Source organism: Etheostoma cragini, chromosome 3 (assembly GCF_013103735.1).
Source record: "Etheostoma cragini isolate CJK2018 chromosome 3, CSU_Ecrag_1.0, whole genome shotgun sequence".
Taxonomy (NCBI): domain Eukaryota; kingdom Metazoa; phylum Chordata; class Actinopteri; order Perciformes; family Percidae; genus Etheostoma; species Etheostoma cragini.
Window position 1 is genome coordinate 3,095,275 of NC_048409.1, and position 18,057 is coordinate 3,113,331.

Genomic DNA, 18,057 nt, shown 5'->3' on the forward strand with positions numbered 1-18,057 from the left:
ACTGGATTCTACATTCTCCGCGCTCAAATTCCAACTCCAGGGCTGATGGGGGATCTATGTGTAGGAGAGGTGGGACCCGTTAGATATTTGAGAGGTGACACTGGTACTCCTGCTCATGCTCTGCTCACTGCGCCCTCCTGAGGGTGTCCTCCCCATTGCTTGGGGGCTGTTCTGTACACCTCCACTGCTACGGGACAGGGCTCCTGCCGATGGGTGGCCCCACGGGGATGGAACCCCACCTCCCTGCATGCCCTGGCCCCAGCATTGCTGCATAGGTGCCCCTCCCGGACTGGAGTGATAGTTGTGATGGCTGCCATGGTGGCTCGCCCCTGCGGCCGAACCGACACTGCCCCAGTGGGACCCTGGAGAGCTCCCGGACGGCCGCTGCTGCTGCTGATGGTGACTCCAACTTGCTGGAGCCCCGGGAAAGCTGTGGCTGAGGCCCTCTGGGGAGATGTTTGCTAGCACCATGTTGCTGAAGCCCAGGCGCATACTCTCGGAGTCAAAAGCTTCAACTTCTCGAGCTTGACGTTCCAGCAGGCTCCGGATTCGCTCAGAGCGTTCATTCTGCAGGGACAACATCTCTTCCTCAATCTATACAAAAAAAACAAAAAAAAAAAAACATGGTCAAATAACAATATATGTGCTTCACAGTAGTTCCAATACCAGTACCGGAAATGCCTCCGATACGGCCTAAAACGCTGGTATGGATATCAACGAGTACTCAAGTCTAAGCATGATCCGATACCACGTTAATTAGATCTGAAAAAAATATACTGTAAAGTTGTTTATAAGAGTTATTGTTCCGTTGATTGACTGTCAAACTAGATAACAAAATATAGTTCAGAAGGTTCTATGGCATATATTCTCTGTATGTATTTCTTTCTTTTTTTTGATTATTTTACGGACATTTTAGGCCGCTAATGATAGGACAGCTGAAGAAATAAAAAGAGGAGAGGCGGGGGGAATGACATGCAGCAAAGAGCCGCAGGTCAGAGATGAACACAGGCATGCTGCGCCGAGGAGTAGACCTCTATACATGGGTGCCCGCTCTAAAAACTGAGCTATCTGGGCACCCTCTCTGTATGCATTTGTTCATGTTTTACAAAGGGTTTAACCTGAGCCAGGCCATACAACACTGTTATACAATGCATACCTTAATATCACATCCATACAGGTTTAGTAGTATACAGCTGTTAACAATAATAATAATATATACATTTTAATCACACTGGTATCTGATTGGTGCTCAGTATCAGCCAATACGCAAGTTCAGGTATCGAAATCGGTACATCTCTACTTAGTTATGGCCAAATGAAGCTTCGTGAACCAGTGTCTTTATTTTCCCACTAGATGGCGGTCTTGGTTTTAGGAGAAAGGCCTATGGCATTGCAATTCAGTGTATTCAGTGTAACACTTTGTTGAACAGCGAGTGCCATCTATTGGGCTCAGAAAATAAAGACACTGGTTCACAAAGCTTCATTTGGCCGTCCCTATCTCTACTTTACAGTGTACGTAATAAAATTAAGGATGGCTTAATTCCATTTAGTGGCTTCAGCCCCATGGTCCTGGTCTTGTGCATGGCGTTTCACTGTCACGACTTACTGGGGCACGTTAATGGAACAGAGCCATTGTTAATGTTATTACTAAGCGCTGGTGCTTGCAAGGACAATGGAGACAAAAATAAATCTCCACGTGACCATAATTTCGGGAAGGTAACCTTCTGTTCCAGCAGGGCCCTTCGGAGTGACACCCTCTGCTCCAGGTCCTTCCTCTCGCGCTCGTGCTGGGCATCAGTCTGCATTTTGATCTTGCTCTGGTAAGCGTTGAGAAGCTCCAGCTCCTGCTGTAGCTGCATTCGTAGGCCTTGGCACTGAGCCTCCTGAGTCTCATCCAGACGAAGCTAGGGACAGACAGATCAGGATCAGGATCCAACAAGTAAATCATATGAACAACTATAATCAATTTGGGCATAAATGTAAAAAATATCGTGTAGCAATTTCATGGTTTAATTTTAAAACGTCTCTACATTCCCGGCATTCCCAGACTCACCGCCTGTGTGGAAAGCATCTCATTGATGGAGTGGTCATACTGCTCTGCCAGGATGGCAAGTTTGCGGTGCTGCTCCTGCTTCAGCCGTTTAAGGACAGCCTTGTGCTCTGACTTTGGCGTGGTCTCCAACAGATGGTTCCTCAGTGCTTTGTACTGCCTGGTCTGGATCTTACATGTGTCCTGGAACTGCTTCTTGATCTGTAGTTCTTTAGACTATGTTTTAGAGGGAAAAATAAACAAGCATTTCTAGATTTAGAAGCAAACATTAAAAGACATGCTTGGTAAAATTGAAAAGCTAGCAAGATTTGAAAGCAGCATCTCCTCGGGGCTCTGTGTAACTCCTCCCCTTGCCCTCAGGGCTCCGCCCCACACACAGACAGATGTGCAGGTGTCGCAGCTTCAGGACAGAGCAGGAAAAAAAAAAAAACACTTGCCAAATGGAGAAAAAAAAATCATGTGATCTAATAAGACATGCATAAAACCAATTAGACAAAAAAACATATAGGCCGTTTATCTACTTTATGACCTTACATCTGACCACCTCATGTTTCGTGTTCTCCACCTTTGAACATGACTGAGCCTCTGACATGGGAGATCACTGTGAGGAAGGTGCCTTCCACAAGCATGTTTAAGGCTTAAGCATGGAATGACTACAAAATAAAAACCCCAGTAGACAAAAAAGCTAGTGTGACAAACACTGCATATTTTTTTTTTTAAATCAATGCACTGAAATGTACATAGAAGAGATGCATTGCTAATCGGTTTAGAATCGAATCCTTGACCTCTGAATCAAATCGTGAGGTGCCCAGAGACTCCCACCCCTATTGCATATAAAACAAGTACCCAGAGCAACATTTCATTATTATTGAAAAGAGTATCTATTGAATATTCAACAAAGATTAATGCGCACAAGCCAAGTTCTCACCTTGAGGCTCTTGGGCTGCTGGCGAACCTCCATAACATGTTTGCGTCGAAGTTCCCTCTCCCTCCTCTTGTTGTACTCCTGCTGATTGGTGAGCTCTGTCTGGTGCTGCAGACGGATGAGCTCCGCCCTAGTCTTTTGGATGGTGCTGACCTGGCGGAACTCCAGTTCTTGCATGGACTCATGGTGCCGGAGAAGCATGGCATGTTCCAAGTCCTTCTGGGTCTGACGCTTGTTTAGCTCCTAATTGTGTGCATGTGGAGAGACAAACAAAGAGATGAGACTGTCACGCTCCAAAGATAACCCAATTTTAGTTTGTTAATCAATTAATTAATGTTTGTAACATTTGAGAGAGACCCAGCGGTATGATGTACAAAGAGACAGAGTGCTGACCTCACGCACTAAGTCCTGTTCAATATTGTGGCGGGCGATCAAGATCCTCCGTTTGAACCTGCGGCACTCCAGGTCCAGATACTGCCTCTGTCTGCGCTGCAAGTTGGCCTCTTCCTCAGCTTGGAAGTGTTGGAAGTTCTCCTTCTGCTTGGACAACCACTCCTGCTTTTCTTTCTTGGGTGTTGACTGGTTTTCATTCAACTCCTAAACGGAAGAAAGATTGCAGGTCACTTGTAAAACTACCTTCCATGGTGCAGATTGATTGTTAAGTAAACAGAGACTAATGCCGTTTTTCCATAACGTGGTACATACTCGACTTGGCTCAACCGCGGTGCCCCATCCTCCTTTTTCCATTGCAGATAAGTACCACCTCATAAGTGAGGCGAGAGTGGCTGGTCGTCATAGCAGGAAACTGCTGTGACCCAACGCGACACACGCACAAAGAACGTCGAAGGTGTGTTGTTTTTGATTCTTGGCATGCGGCTGCTGCTAGTGATGGCTGAATGAAGCTTAGTAAACCAGTGTCTTTATTTACTGATCCCACTAGGTGGTTGAGAACACACTGAATTGCAATGCCATAGGCCTTTAAATTAAACCTAAGAGCGCCATGTAGTGGGTTCAGAAATTAAAGACACTGGTTCACGATGCTTCATTTGGCCATCACTTTGGCCAGGAGACTACTTTTGCTTAAAAAGAAGAAAAAAAAATGGCTGAACTACTTAAACATGGCAAGTTTGTTCAGGACACCACCCCTCTATCGCTAATAATGATGACGCAGTGAACAGTGATGATTCGCTCCAACCAATCAGCCGGCGGGTCACCTTTTGGTATTGCTTTGGTACTAAAAAAAAAGTAGCTGTTAGCACCAGGTACCAAGGACTTTTTTCATAATGGAAAACCAAAACAGGCAAGTAGAGTCGAGGAGGTACCATGCAATGGAAAAACGCCATGTCCCATACATTATGGCGTTTTTCCACTGAAGAAGGCGTGGATCTCCCTACCTCTTTGAGTTGTTCCTTGCGAAGTTTGTACTCCCGTTTCTGGGATTCAAGGAAGCTGTTGAGCTCTTTCTTCTGCTGACTTTGAATGTGTTGCTGGAACTTCTTTTCATCGTTGGAAAAGGTTTTTGCCTAATGGAGAAATGCACATCAAAATCAGTTTACTCCAGGCATTTTGTAAATCTTAGGTGAACACAGAAACGGGCTGAAAGCATACATCTTTCTCCATGGACGCCTGGTGCTTCTTGATCAGTTTCTCCATCTCCTGGGCAAAGCTATTCCTCTGGTTCTCCAGCTCCTTGTCCAGGCGGAGTCTGTGCTCGTCCATCTCAGCCTTCAGCTTGTTTTCCAGAGCCATCAGCTGTTTCTGGTGCTGCCGCCTCATGCGCTTGTAGCCCATTATCTGCTCCCTTAACTCAGAATCCTGCTCATGCTCCTTAATCTGGCGAGTGAGCTGTAAAACACAAGACCAAGATTCTCTTCATATTGTTTTGGTCGGTAAGAACAAGTTTTAGACAGTTCGAGACAACAATAACTCTCGGAGGCTAACATGTCTCGTGAGGTTTTTGAGACAATATGGAGGAAATGTAGAACTATCTTTTAAAGTGCATGTCCAAGGGCTTAAAAGGTTTCAAGCTGGATCAATGACTACTTTCTAGCCTTAAAGAAAGGACAATTCTTTAAAAGATTTTTGCCAATAACCCATGGCTGTCCAGCAGCTATATACACACAGTCATTTTATCCATCTTCTTATTTGATCTGCGAATACAATAACTGTTATTACCACTGAGGCTGTGCGTATAGTAGCAAAGTGTTCGCGGTTCCGTTTTGGCCGCGGAGTGTGTACAGGCGGGGACTGTGGCTCAGTTGGCCGGGTGTTAGGCTCCGACTCTTCTTTATACTTCTCTTCCTCCTAAAACATAGGCAAAAATGCAACCAACGTGTAAAGAGCAGAAGAAGATACTGCAAAACAATAAAATGTCTCTCATGCTGTATTTAAAATGAATAAATTGATCATATTATACAATAATAACAATAATGAATTCATATAATACATTTGAAATAATCCCGTCTGTAACCTGAACATCTTACCGGTTTGAGGTGTATTACAGAGCTGTTGGACATGACTGTGTGGCCTCCCTCAACGTCCACCTCACTCTTGTCATCGCCTGCATCAGTTAGACTGTTGACAGAGCTGCTCTGTGAACTGGCACTGATTGACATACTGGGTATGGATTGGTTGCTCCCAACACTGTTTACTGTACCCGTCCTACCAACGCTGTGTTCCGGCTCCTAAAAAGATCACACACGGCAGACAGTCACAAGGATTCAACAAAGCGCTCTAATGACATGGAATAATAATAATTTATACTTTTATTGATCCTGTGGGGAAAGTACAATTTATGCTCGGTTTTGTTAGAAATCACTACACATGGCCATGAAACACACACTGTGTACAGTAAAGGGGGGTGCCTTGCTCAAGAGCATCTGGCAGCGTGAACTGGCATCTCTCCAGCTACCAATTGACACTCTGTACTAGGGCTGCACGATTATGGCCAAAATGATAATCACGATTATTTTGATCAATATTGTGATCATGATTATTTGTTGATTTTAATCAAAACAAATGTTATTGTCACACAGGCTCAGAGAGATGGCTGACTCCTCATTATGAACGGGTCAGGCACGGGTCGCTGTGGACACACGTCGTGTGTCTGAAATGTCTGTATCGTGACTGCGCTGCATTTTTATGTCCTATGATATTCTGGCCATGGGTCACGTCTCTGGCCCAGGTCCAGGTCCAGCAGCTCCGTCTCACACGCTGTTACTCTAGCAACTGAAGTTAGTTGCATTCAATAACTTCTTCTGTGTTCTTCGCTGTGGCGGCCGGGATAGCAGAGTTACCCGCGGAAACACTGGTACAAATACAGGTTTGTCTTTTATGCTTAACAATGTACAGCTGTGTTAGTAACAATTAAAACTGTTGACAAATGTCAGAAGTCGGAGCACCCAAATTAATTGTGCGGAGAGTAGGAGGAGAGAGAGTAGAGAGATCCAAACACAGGCACGGCTTTACAGAAGAAATGGGTCATGTAACGCAAAATTAAACCATATCCACAAAATAACATTGCAGCGGATGCATGGACATTATGTGCAGCGGTGCGTCCTTGAGGAAAAATATTACTCGCGCCCTAGAGCCTGTGAGCTAACAGAAGCTAACTAGTACCGCAACCAACTAGCACTGCTCACTGCTGTTGTCTGAAAACAGACCAGTTGTCCGTTCACTGGTAAACTGGTAAACCTTGAGACCGACGTACAAACGACTGCTATCTGTTGAATTTTCCTCCCGTACTCTGTCCTCTGTGACTGTCTACACCTTGAAACTAAGCTGCGCAATGCAGGGAACAACTGACTGGCACTTGATCAGACAGTGGTTTACGGAGCTGTAGATGCGCTATGCAAAAAAAAAAAAAACGGAGCATTCTATGAAATGACTCATTTAAAAAAAAAAAAAAAAAATCAATCACCCAAATTTGATTGTGGGAAGTCAAAATCGTGATCTTGATTAAAATGTGATTAATTGTGCAGCCCTACTTTGTACTTTGGCCTTGAGCCGCGACCCTCTGGTTCCCAACCCAATGCCCTATGGACTAAGCTACTGCCAACCCCAGTGACACAATACTAGAATATAGAATATACAACATACCTACACTGGATAGGACAGAGATTATACAAAAAAAAAAAGGAAAAGAAATGCTGCCTAGCAGTAGTTGAAAACAATTCCATCACAGACCTCCTCTTCATCTTGTGCCTCCGTTGTGGGGCCATTGTGGGCTTCCTGAAACAAGAGCTTCTTCATTTTGCGATACTGCAGATTGTCAAGCTCCCGCACTGCATCCTTAGTCCGACTTATCAGGTCTATTAGAACTGATTCTGGTCGCTCACGCTGGACAAATGCATGCTAGAGGAAGAACACAGAAAACACTTGCATTAAAATCATGACTTCTAATACGGCTATAGCTCTACTTCTAAAATGGTTTATTCCTAAACAATAAACTTAATCCCTCATAACATTTTTTTTCAAATTCTTACCTTTAAAAGCTCCTCAGAGTTCGGCCTATCCTGGGGAAATTTCTGAAGGCAAGAATCTACAAAGTTTCGGAAATAATCCGTCCTAAAGTTGACAGATGGAATGTGGAAAACGGATAGAAATGTAGTTATTTTTTGGACTCACGGTTGTTTAAGAAACAATACACCATCTCTTATTGATCATTCTAAACTCACCATTCACTAGACTGCAGCATGGGGCTCTCATTCTGTGCTATATGGTATAAGGCACTCATTGCATTCATGTTGAACAGTGGAGGCTTCCTCTCAGCTACAGACCAAGTAGTGGGTTACATCATGGAGTCAGATGTTGCGAAGACAAATTAAATTATGAGAGAGAGAGAAAGAAAAAGCAACGTCATTTAAGTACTGACTGAATAAGTAAGAAAAATTATTGCTTGCAATGAGAGGTTAGTAAAAGTGAAAAAAAAAAAAAAGGATATGAATGCAAGCAATGTAACAACAAATGTAAAACGTAGATGCGAAAACATGCCATATACAACAGGGGCCGTACCTAATTCAATGCAGGTTATTCCCAAAGACCAAATGTCCACCTTTCCATCATACTGGCCCTCATCCATAGCTAAAATTACTTCCGGGGCCATCCTGAGAAAACAAACACATTTAGCACGATGAAAATATGACAATGAACAACAATTTAATGGGGAGTTTGATCAAACAGAAAACTTTGATATTAATGTTTTGTAGCGCACCAATATGGAGTCCCAACAAAGGAGTTGGCAGGACAGGCGATGGAGGCAGAACCAAAATCTGCTAGTTTTACCTGCCCCGGCTCCGTCAGCAAGACGTTCCCCGCCTTGATATCTCTGTCAAACACACAAGAGGAAATGATTCCAGCTCCACACAGAAAACAGAACGCCTGGACACAGAAGCAGTGTCCTGCATGCTCCCAAACACTCACCGGTGAATCATGTTGTGGGAGTGAAGATAAGCCAACCCTTGAAGAGCACCATGGGTAATTGCAGCTATTTCAACTTCTTGCAGAGGTTTCTTGTGAACTGGAAGGGATACAGTCATAGATGCAAATCAAGAAAAAGCTGACAAGGATAAACTAGATGAGCGAGACTACCGTGTCCGTTTGTAGTCATGCAGCCTCATGCAATGATCAGAACAAAGAAAGGTTTTCAACTCACCTTCTAACAAATCAGAAGCGGAGCCCAGACAATACTCCATCACCAGCTGCAACCAAACAAAGAGAGTTTTGGGTGAAATTGTTTTCCGATCAGTGGGTAGTACATTTTAGTCATCATCACGCCTCTCATGTAGAATCTTACCCAGGCCGTGTGCTCTCGCAGGTAACAGCCTTTGTACTCTATGCTGTTTGGGTGTTGTATTCTCTGCAGGAATTTCACCTCTTTGATTATGTCTTGCCATTTCTGTGGAAACAGTAAAAAACATTAGACGACAGCAACAACAAACAAACAAAAAAAGTACATGAGTACATGTTATTACCAATATCCTGTTTACAGGATATAGGCTAGTGAAAGCTATCATACCTCAGTGGACTGCTTTCCACTGTAAGACATCTTCTTGATGGCCACCACCTCATTTGTCCGCACATCCCGTGCCTGAATGATAAGCACATCACATATTGGTGCAATTCTCATCTGTACATCACAACATCACCACTGGATACGGTTTGGTTCAGTTACTTAAGCTAAATGGGCTAAAGTAGAAGTACCAGCTGACACACAATCTGTATTTGAGACTCAACTACATGATCCACATTCAAATGCAGTGTAGCTGTTGGGGCAATGTACTATTTCATAACAACAAATTGGGACTTGTGATACAATTCTCTGCGTAAGCTTTGCTGACCTAAGCAATTAATGATTCTTACTGCTAATATCCACATCCCCCAGACTATATAACCCACCTTAGCTAACACATTGTGCAAACGTATGTGCAAAATAGTAGGCTAGAATGTCACTAAAAACAGTTATGCATTTTGAGAATCATAAAATATTTGAAAGCATCTAAAGGCCTTTTAGAACGAAGCTCTCCCATTGCTAAATACTGAAACAAAACTGAACGATTTACCAATATCACCCAAACGGCCTTCAAGCACATTGTGAATAGACTTGTAGGCTGACACACTCATGTTGCACTTTCTGCTTTTTCTCTTTGTTAGCAGTTTACAATCTTGGAATAATTGTGCCTTTCATGTTACACAGTGCTATACCAGACATATGCCCTTGTATATTTTATATTAGCTGAGCAAGGCTTAACCTTTCTGAACATGGTCTAAGGCTTGGTCCAAAGCCTAATAATGCAAAATACTCACAAAATATACAGCACCAAAGCTGCCATGTCCAATCTCACGCAGATCTGAGTAGAGCTTTTCTGGGTCCTCCTTGAAGAAGAGCTCAGCAACGTCGGGGTCCTTCAGGCTCCCCGCCCGACTGCTGTTGGGCATAATGGGGAGTTGGGGGGGGGGGGCAATGCCGCTGCCGCCAGGAACTATCTGGGTCTGCGACAGCGACTTGAAAGCCCCCACCGATGGCTCATCTGCAGGACAGTGGTCTCATATGTGTTCAGAGCTAAAAAGTACAAGGAAAAAAAAGGAATAAGTACACTAAAAAACTAAACACAACAGCAACAAAGGGGTTTAACCCCAATGTATTTATGTGTCCCCCAGTATACATTACAGGGCTTCATTTTTAATACTGAATGGACAGCAGAGAAGTACAGTATAATATGATCCAAAAGTGGTTTAGAAATTAATTTGGTTCTTTTATGGAAATATACACATTCTGTACCTGTTTATAGCAATTTACTACTAAGGTAATGTTACAATATTAATAATGCTGTTACAGTGAGAGGCAAGTTGAAGCAAGTGACACATCATCACAGCTCTCTGGCTGTCCATACGGGCTGTAGCAGAGCCTCTACACCCGAGTGAGAGAAGGCTAAGCAAAACATGAACCAAACCACGATGTCAAGTGCAAATGTAGAGAATGGCAAGTCGGAAATCCTGGAGGTAGCAAGAGAAAAGTCTCCCGTTTCCATAGTAACAGCAACCACGGTAAGGAAAGCAGTGGGCTGTGTCCTGATCAACTCTCCTCACACCTTCAGCGACTGGTATGTAGACCAAGAGATGTGAGGAGGCTACATCGAAACCCTCTTGCAACTGACAGTTACCAGCTCCAACAAAGAAACCAACTTAACAACACGCTGCTTCACTGTGAGATAGATGTCTGAATGGAAACAAAGCATTCCAGTGATGGGACTACTTGTTAAACCTGCAGGTACTTGGTAAACACGCATTCTCAAACATACCAAACATTGTCCATATAGCCTTAGTACGTGATTAAAGGATCAGTTTGTCAAAATCACAAAACACGGGTGCCCACATAGCTCAGTTGGTGGAGAGGGCATATATGTATAAATAAATATAATTTTTACACACACACACACACACACAGTATATGTAATTATATGTGTTCACTCCTCGACACAGCGAGCCGGGTACGACTCCAGCCTGCAGCCCTTTGCTGCATGTCATTCCCCATCTCTCTCTTTCTCCACTTTGATAGCTCCAGCTGTCCTATAAATAAAGGCCTAAAAATGCCCAAATAATAATAATAAAAATATCTATATATATATATGTGTGTGTACACACACACACACACACACACCAAAAGTTTGGACACACCTTCTCATTCAATGTGTTTCCTTTATTTTCATGACTATTACATTGTAGATTATCACTGAGGGCATCAAAACTATAAATGAACACATATGGGATGATGTCCAAAAAAGTGTGAAATAACTTAAAACAGGTCTCATATTCTAGCTTCTTCAAAGTAGCCACCCTTTGCTCTGATTACTGCTTTGCACACTCTTGGCTTCTAGAGGTAGTCACCTGAAAAGGTTTCCCAACCGTCTTGAAGGAGTTCCCAGAGATGCTCAGCATTTGTCGGCCCAATGGCCTTCAATCTGCGGTCCATCTCTCCCCAAACCATCTCGACTGGGTTCAGCGCCGGTGACTATGGAGGCGCATAGATCCATCACTCTCTTCTGTGGTCAAAGAAGGCCTGATTCGCGCAGTCCCCTCTTAATCCTGGTGTTGTCTTTCCGTTGAAAATCAACACTTTTGTTGACGCTTTATCAATGTTTTTAACTTTTTCTTACATTTGTCCTTTTTTTCCAATGTTGGTCACTTTGTTTTCAATAGTGCGTAACACAAACTTATTAACTCTAGTTCTACAGTTATTTTTGGAATTTACGGTAAATTAACCTTAAATTATACCTCATGTTTAAGTTAGAAAAGCAGACATTAAAAATTATTTGGACTAAAATTAAAGAAATGGAAGTTGATGGATTATTACAGACTGGAATATGTCAACTTTCACTCAATACTATTTCTAAACCACTTACATTTATTTTTCAACTGCTATAAAATTGAATAAGACAAACCAAAATTAATGAAGGTACAGATTTGTACTTGCCAAAAAGTGTTGTGTGGAATCAATCATTTTATTTTGGGTAATTACAATTGGGTAATTAAAATGAATATTGATATAGGAAAACGGGCCAATTTGACTCAAGGACAATATGAGGGTTGTTCTAGAGACGTGTCTGCTGCTATATTCATCTGATCTCTAATCTGAGCTGCTGTTAACTTGGGATCTCTGAGGCTGGTGACTCAGAGGAACTTATCCTAAGCAGCAGAGGTGACTCTTGGTCTTCCTTTCCTGGGGCGGTCCTCATGTGAGCAAGTTTTGTTGTAGCGCTTGATGGTTTTTGCGACTGCACTTGGGGACACATTCAAAGTTTTCGCAATTTTTAAAACTGACTGACCGTCATTTCTTAATGTAATGATGGCCACTCGTTTGTCTTTACTTAGCTGATTGGTTCTTGCCATGTATGAATTCTAACAGTTGTCCAATAGGGCTGTTGGCTGTATATCAACCTGACTTCTGCACAACACAACTGATGGTCCCAACCCCATTAATAAGGCAAGAAATTCCACTAATTAACCCTGACAAGGCCCACCTGTGAAGTGAAAACTATTTGAGGTGACTACCTCACAAAAGGTCATTGATAGAACACCAAGGGTTTGCAGCGCTATCAAAAAAGCAAAAGGGGGTGGCTAAATTTGAAGAAACTAGAATAAAAGACATGTTTTCAGTTATTTCACACTTTTTTGTTAAGTTCATAGTTTTGATGCCGTCAGTGACAATCTACAATGTAAATGGTCATAAAAATAAAGAAACTGCATTGAATGAGAAGCTGTGCCCAAACCTTTAGCCTATACTGTATATATCACAAAACACCTATTCCCAATTACATATAGTGGCTTTTTTCTATATGAATACCGTCCTCTGTACGCTGAATAATCATCGTCATTACTGAAAAGAGCTGTGAACAGTTTTCTTCTGAATGTGAAAAATACTGAAGTTATCCACAGTATGGGTGTGGATGAACCGGATCTTAAACGCTCCATAAAAAAACCAAACTGCCTGCATTACTGGAAACAGAGATGTGGGATAATGTGTTTGGTTTTTGGATGAAGTCATTCTTTAAAATTACAGAAATTGACAGAATATAGCAAATTCGCTCACTGCTGTAACACAGACGTAGACTGTAAAAGATCACTGAGGAAAGTTTACCGAGTCTGTTAGGCTCAGATGATCAGCTGCAAACAGATGCAGAGCTGACGCTAGAGTCACAAGACCTCTTTCCCAGCCTGGGAGAAACAGCCCCCAGTTCAAGCAGACATCTTTTGTCTCACAACAACACTGAACAACTCACTATTCCACACAGATGCAGCCACAGCCCTAAAATAAAGCCTCATTACCATGTGGGACTGTGCCTCTTGATTGCCATTGTTCTCTTTACTACATCGTTGCTCATGAATGAGCTTTGTTGTCATAGCTCATGTTGGAATTTTCAAATGTGGACAGTGAGCCCAAAAGTAGTGTGATGATAACTGATACCTTCATCACACTCGCACACACAGACACACACAGACACACACACACAAGAATGCAGCAGGACAGGACAACAAAGCTGGAGGGCTGGAATTCCCAATGTATGCCCTCACTGGGCTGCATTTCTCAGCATTTCCTGTTCGCACAGCTATAGGGAGCTAGGAAGGGGCCCTGGTGAGCATGTTGACTAGTGATTATCCATCTGCCTTGACTTAACAGCAAGGGCATGCTTACAGACATGTATTACAATTACAGACACAGTTAAAAGACAGTTATGAAGCTGTCATACCATACAGTTAATTTATCTTTACAAAATACAATAGCCATCACTTTTTAGAAATCAGTAACCTTACACAGTTTATTAGTAATGTCGGTTGGTTAAGTCATTTCCTGATGGAACTCCAATCTATAGCACAACACATAATCATAGTGTCAGTCACCTTTACCTGTATGTCAGAGAGCATAAACCAAAGATGTATGTTTATCTACAGGCCTAAATCATTGTACATGAATGAAGAAAGATGGCAATTGGGCCTAATCAGTTTGTGTGTAGGGATAGTCAGACACTTGTACAGTAGTGTTATTACTCCGAAAATTTTAAACCAATATCAAATTACCAACTTTTGCCTAAACCCTATGATTTACGAGTTAAAACTAGTAGCCCAACCTTAACCCTACCTGCTGCGTAATATCATCAGTTACCTGTGGCTGGGTATTACCTCACTGGAGGAGTTGCAACACAAGTGAAATTAGAGAAAGCACTTAGTGGGATTTTCTGAAAGTTGTCACTTTCCAACAGCGGTTTCAAGTAAATCAAACTAACAAAGTGTGAAAGGTAAAGACCCGCACTGCACTCTCAAGCGTGCGCAAACAAATCATTCAGGAGCTCTTAAACCAGCCAACGCTGACTGTAACGTTCGTGTTAGCTAGCTACACACCAAACTTAACGTTAGCTAAATTACGTGTCATATGATCAAACAATCCAAGCAATATTCGCGACGTATTTACGACGTAAACAGTTGAGTAACTACTCGAATGATGTGGAATTAAATCAACTTCAAGAGTCATTTACCAGAAATGACTAAATTAGCACGCTAACCTATGTGATGTTTGCTAAGTTAGCTTAGCCAGTTAGTTAGCTAGCTAGCTAGCTAGCTGAAACTCACCCTCTCCTGACAGGCCAGGTTTCAGCACTGTAGAGAATGTCGTGTAATTCAAAACAGTTTGGGATTATAAAGTATTCTTCCCGTTTCATCCCCGGCGCAGTAATTTCGAACACTGAATCCTTGTGGTTCGTGACGCTGTCAGTCGATTATAACGTGCACATTTACGAATAATTGTAGGTTAAAATCCCCACCCTCGAAGTATCTGGGGTGCCAGAATAGTCAAATCCCACTCCCAGCCCAGCTCCAAAGATGGCTGCCGAGCGCTCCACCGCCGCCTCCCTTCGTGAAAATACGTTGTGGAGAATGTGAGGGAAGTTCAAACACTTCCCAAGCAACAGAAACAAGCCGCAATGTCGAAAAACCTGGGGTTTCACCTAACACACTGCCATGTTGACTGGTTACTTAGCTGTTTAGTTAAACTGTAACTAACTTTCTGTCTTCCTTCGACATACTGCGAACAGCAGTTCCGCCCTGCCCGTTGGAGTTACAGTAAACTTTCTCTGACCCAAAACCATACAGAGGCGGAGACATAATAACACTCGCTCGGCCTTTGATATACAGTGGATTAAGTACATTTTAAGTAGATTTTTTTTTACTCATTTGTGGTTATTTCCTCATGTTTGTTTCTGACTATATCCTACAGTGGAATAAATAGGTCATCTAGAATTTACCAATTTCCCTGCAATAGAAAATGGTGATATCTGAAAAGTGATATTTAGATTTTCATTTTTAGGGTTAACTAGTTTATATATGGTAAAGTATTCATACTAGACCTACTGCAGTGAGTCTCCTAAATGTGCATGACATTAGAGTATATGTCTATTTATAAAAGTTTTAAAAGTTAGCAAGTTCAAAATTAGTTTTCCTCTTCTGGCATGGACATGGTCAGTATATTTCATTGCAGTCTGCCAATTACATTCTTTTATATTATGATATTATTATTATTTTTATCAACGTACAAGTGGAAAGTTTCTGGCTTTATGGGGCACCAAAACATAATATAACACAGAGTAAATGACATCTTAGGAACCCTACAGAAAGAAGGTACTTTACACATTTTCTAATGTAGGCATTTAAACTGGCAAACTGGGGTCTAATGGATCCTGGTTCCCTTCAATCTGACATAATGCAATTTTCAATTCAATTCAATTTCATTTATAGTATCAATTCATAAGAAGTGTTATCTCGAGACACTTTACAGATAGAGTAGGTCTAGACCACACTCTATAATTTACAAGGACCCAACAGTTATGGTAGTTCCCTCCAGAGCAAGCAACAGTGAGACAGTGGCGAGGAAAAACTCCCCTTTAGTAAGAAACCTGGGACAGACCCAGGCTCTTGGTAGGTGGTGTCTGACGGCCGGTTGGGGTTGAAATGAATAGTGGCACTAGTAGTCGCAGTAAAATATAATGGAACAGTGACTGAAATTAGTAGTTTGTGGTAGTTCATGGCATAGCAGGGCACTGCAGGGCGTTACAAGGCACAGCAGAGTGTAGCAGGGCATTGCAGGACGTGTAGCAGGACCACGGTGACAGCTGCAACCAGGATTTTGGAGCATGCCTGATCCAAGGAAACATGCTGGGGGGAAAAAAAGACATTAGGACTCCAGGGAATGACTCCCCAGAGCTAGGGTAGTAACAGGCATTTCTGGGACATGGATGCACACAAATGGAAAGATAAAGGAGAGAGGAGCTCAGTGTGTCCTATTGTGTGTTATACAGTGTGTAATTAAAGGAAGTCCCCCGACAGTCTTGTCTAAAACTATTACAGCATAACTAAGTGAGACAGGGTAAAGAGAGGAGCCTTGTCAGCCTGTACTGCCCTGCCTCTCTCTAGTTTTATTATATTATTGATTATATGGTAGATGAATCTGACGATTATGACGAGAAGCAGTTGGGCCGGGTTAGGCGCAACTACACATCTTTAATATATCCCAGTCCAAAATTCCTGGACCTTATCCACAGGACCATGGGACATGAAGTAATTGTCCATCCTCTGTCTTACAATTCCAACATCTTGGTGTGTCTTTTCATACAAAGTTATAACAATCAATAGAAACAATGTATAATTTGATCGCACCCTCCCATCACATGAAATAGTTTAATAATTACAAATTCGGTCCCACTCCTCATCATCTAGTGTGATGCTTACAGCCCTTTTCCATGTCTTTTTCAGGGCTGCCCAGGCTCCATCCCCTAGGTTCTGCATAAGCATGAAATACTGCCCAGAAGCCTCGTGACCTTTTCCATATTTCATCAACACCTTAGTTAAACATTTTGGTGCCTTCAGAGCTGAAGAACTGAATCCAAAAATCCCCACTAACAGATAGCAAAGCTGCAAATATCTGAAAAACTGAAACTTCAAATTGCTGTAAGATATCCTCAAATGATTTCAATATGCCACTGAGTTACAGACCCCCGTGTGAAAAAAATTCTCTTTTCCAGCTAATCCCTCCAAAAAGGGGAGATCTACCAATACACAACTTTGGATTGCACAAAATACTTGATTAAGTATTTGGATATGAATCCAGTTCAAACGGCCAGGCCCCAGTACTTTAAGGATGCTGCTATGACAGAAACCTATTATCCAAAAGAACAGGTGTAGCAGCTACAAGCCCACTGGTTGCTAAAGCGATTGCATTAAAGGCTCCTTCATTTTTTCCCTCTTCTTTCCATCTCCCTGTTTTTCCTCACTCTTTTACTCCAGGTCAAAAGTGAGTATATTTTGTTTGAAGAGAGGCTGGATAATTGGAGGGAAAAAAGCTAAATCATTATAGAGTGATGAGAAAGTTGAATAAATATCAGATGATGAAAACAGAGGATGGACACATCTTTTAAGAGGTGGCTTTGAGCTCACACATCATATAACCCAGAAAAATATTTGTGATCATGTTTATTCAAATTTGTATAACAAGAAAAAAAATGTCTTACCGTCATAGTAACTTTGCTATGAATGTGTCTTTCTGAAGCTTTAGCAGCACTTTCTGTAGAATAGCTGTAGTAGCTCATATAGACTATATTAGGCTATAAAAGACTTTGTGCTTATGTAGTAAATATAGCAATATAATTGCAATATTCATTTATGCAAATTCAATTGAATGTAACTGTATTTCAGACGTAAAGGTCCATATCAGAATAAAAACAATACAATAAATACAAGGACAACATTTCTGTTGCAATTTGTTCCAATATTTCCAAAAACAACAGGACTACCTTGGCACTTGGTGTAGGCTCAGTTATGTCTAATTATGATTAAACTGTTGTTTTTTTAGCAGTTATTGACACATATGTTTATACATAAAAATTGTAAACACTGCATTAAATGCCACGTGAAGCTATTTCATTTGTTGGCTGTATATGCTCCAAAAAAGGTGTGTTAGTAGCTTTTGCATGCAGTTTGCAACGTTGGTCGCCATCATTACATCGCTCCATCCTGATTGTGTGAGCTGAATATCTTAACCC

At 42.0% G+C, this 18,057-nt stretch overlaps 1 protein-coding gene across 3 annotated transcripts in view; it reads right to left on the reverse strand.

Annotated features, from left to right (window-relative positions):
- Nucleotides 1–15,097, reverse strand: part of taok1a (TAO kinase 1a) — an 18,473-nt gene extending 3,376 nt beyond the window's left edge. Inside the window, exons 1-20 of one of the 3 annotated variants that reach the window (XM_034866618.1) lie at nucleotides 14,788–15,097; nucleotides 9,779–10,034; nucleotides 8,991–9,062; nucleotides 8,769–8,870; nucleotides 8,628–8,673; nucleotides 8,396–8,492; nucleotides 8,187–8,300; nucleotides 7,988–8,079; nucleotides 7,651–7,744; nucleotides 7,459–7,540; nucleotides 7,160–7,327; nucleotides 5,458–5,658; nucleotides 5,150–5,278; nucleotides 4,583–4,819; nucleotides 4,369–4,497; nucleotides 3,368–3,571; nucleotides 2,978–3,217; nucleotides 2,053–2,265; nucleotides 1,721–1,903; nucleotides 1–594 (exon numbers count right to left, since the gene is read on the reverse strand). The exon at nucleotides 1–594 is cut by the window's left edge and continues 3,376 nt beyond it. In XM_034866618.1, coding sequence (XP_034722509.1) covers nucleotides 55–594; nucleotides 1,721–1,903; nucleotides 2,053–2,265; nucleotides 2,978–3,217; nucleotides 3,368–3,571; nucleotides 4,369–4,497; nucleotides 4,583–4,819; nucleotides 5,150–5,278; nucleotides 5,458–5,658; nucleotides 7,160–7,327; nucleotides 7,459–7,540; nucleotides 7,651–7,744; nucleotides 7,988–8,079; nucleotides 8,187–8,300; nucleotides 8,396–8,492; nucleotides 8,628–8,673; nucleotides 8,769–8,870; nucleotides 8,991–9,062; nucleotides 9,779–9,910 — 3,075 coding nt within the window. In that variant the 5' untranslated portion in view covers nucleotides 9,911–10,034; nucleotides 14,788–15,097 and the 3' untranslated portion in view covers nucleotides 1–54. Of the gene's footprint in view, nucleotides 595–1,720; nucleotides 1,904–2,052; nucleotides 2,266–2,977; nucleotides 3,218–3,367; nucleotides 3,572–4,368; nucleotides 4,498–4,582; nucleotides 4,820–5,149; nucleotides 5,279–5,457; nucleotides 5,659–7,159; nucleotides 7,328–7,458; nucleotides 7,541–7,650; nucleotides 7,745–7,987; nucleotides 8,080–8,186; nucleotides 8,301–8,395; nucleotides 8,493–8,627; nucleotides 8,674–8,768; nucleotides 8,871–8,990; nucleotides 9,063–9,778; nucleotides 10,035–14,596 lie in introns of all 3 variants that reach the window. The other 2 variants (XM_034866619.1, XM_034866617.1) reach the window with 2 other exon arrangements.
- Nucleotides 15,098–18,057: the final 2,960 nt, after the last annotated feature.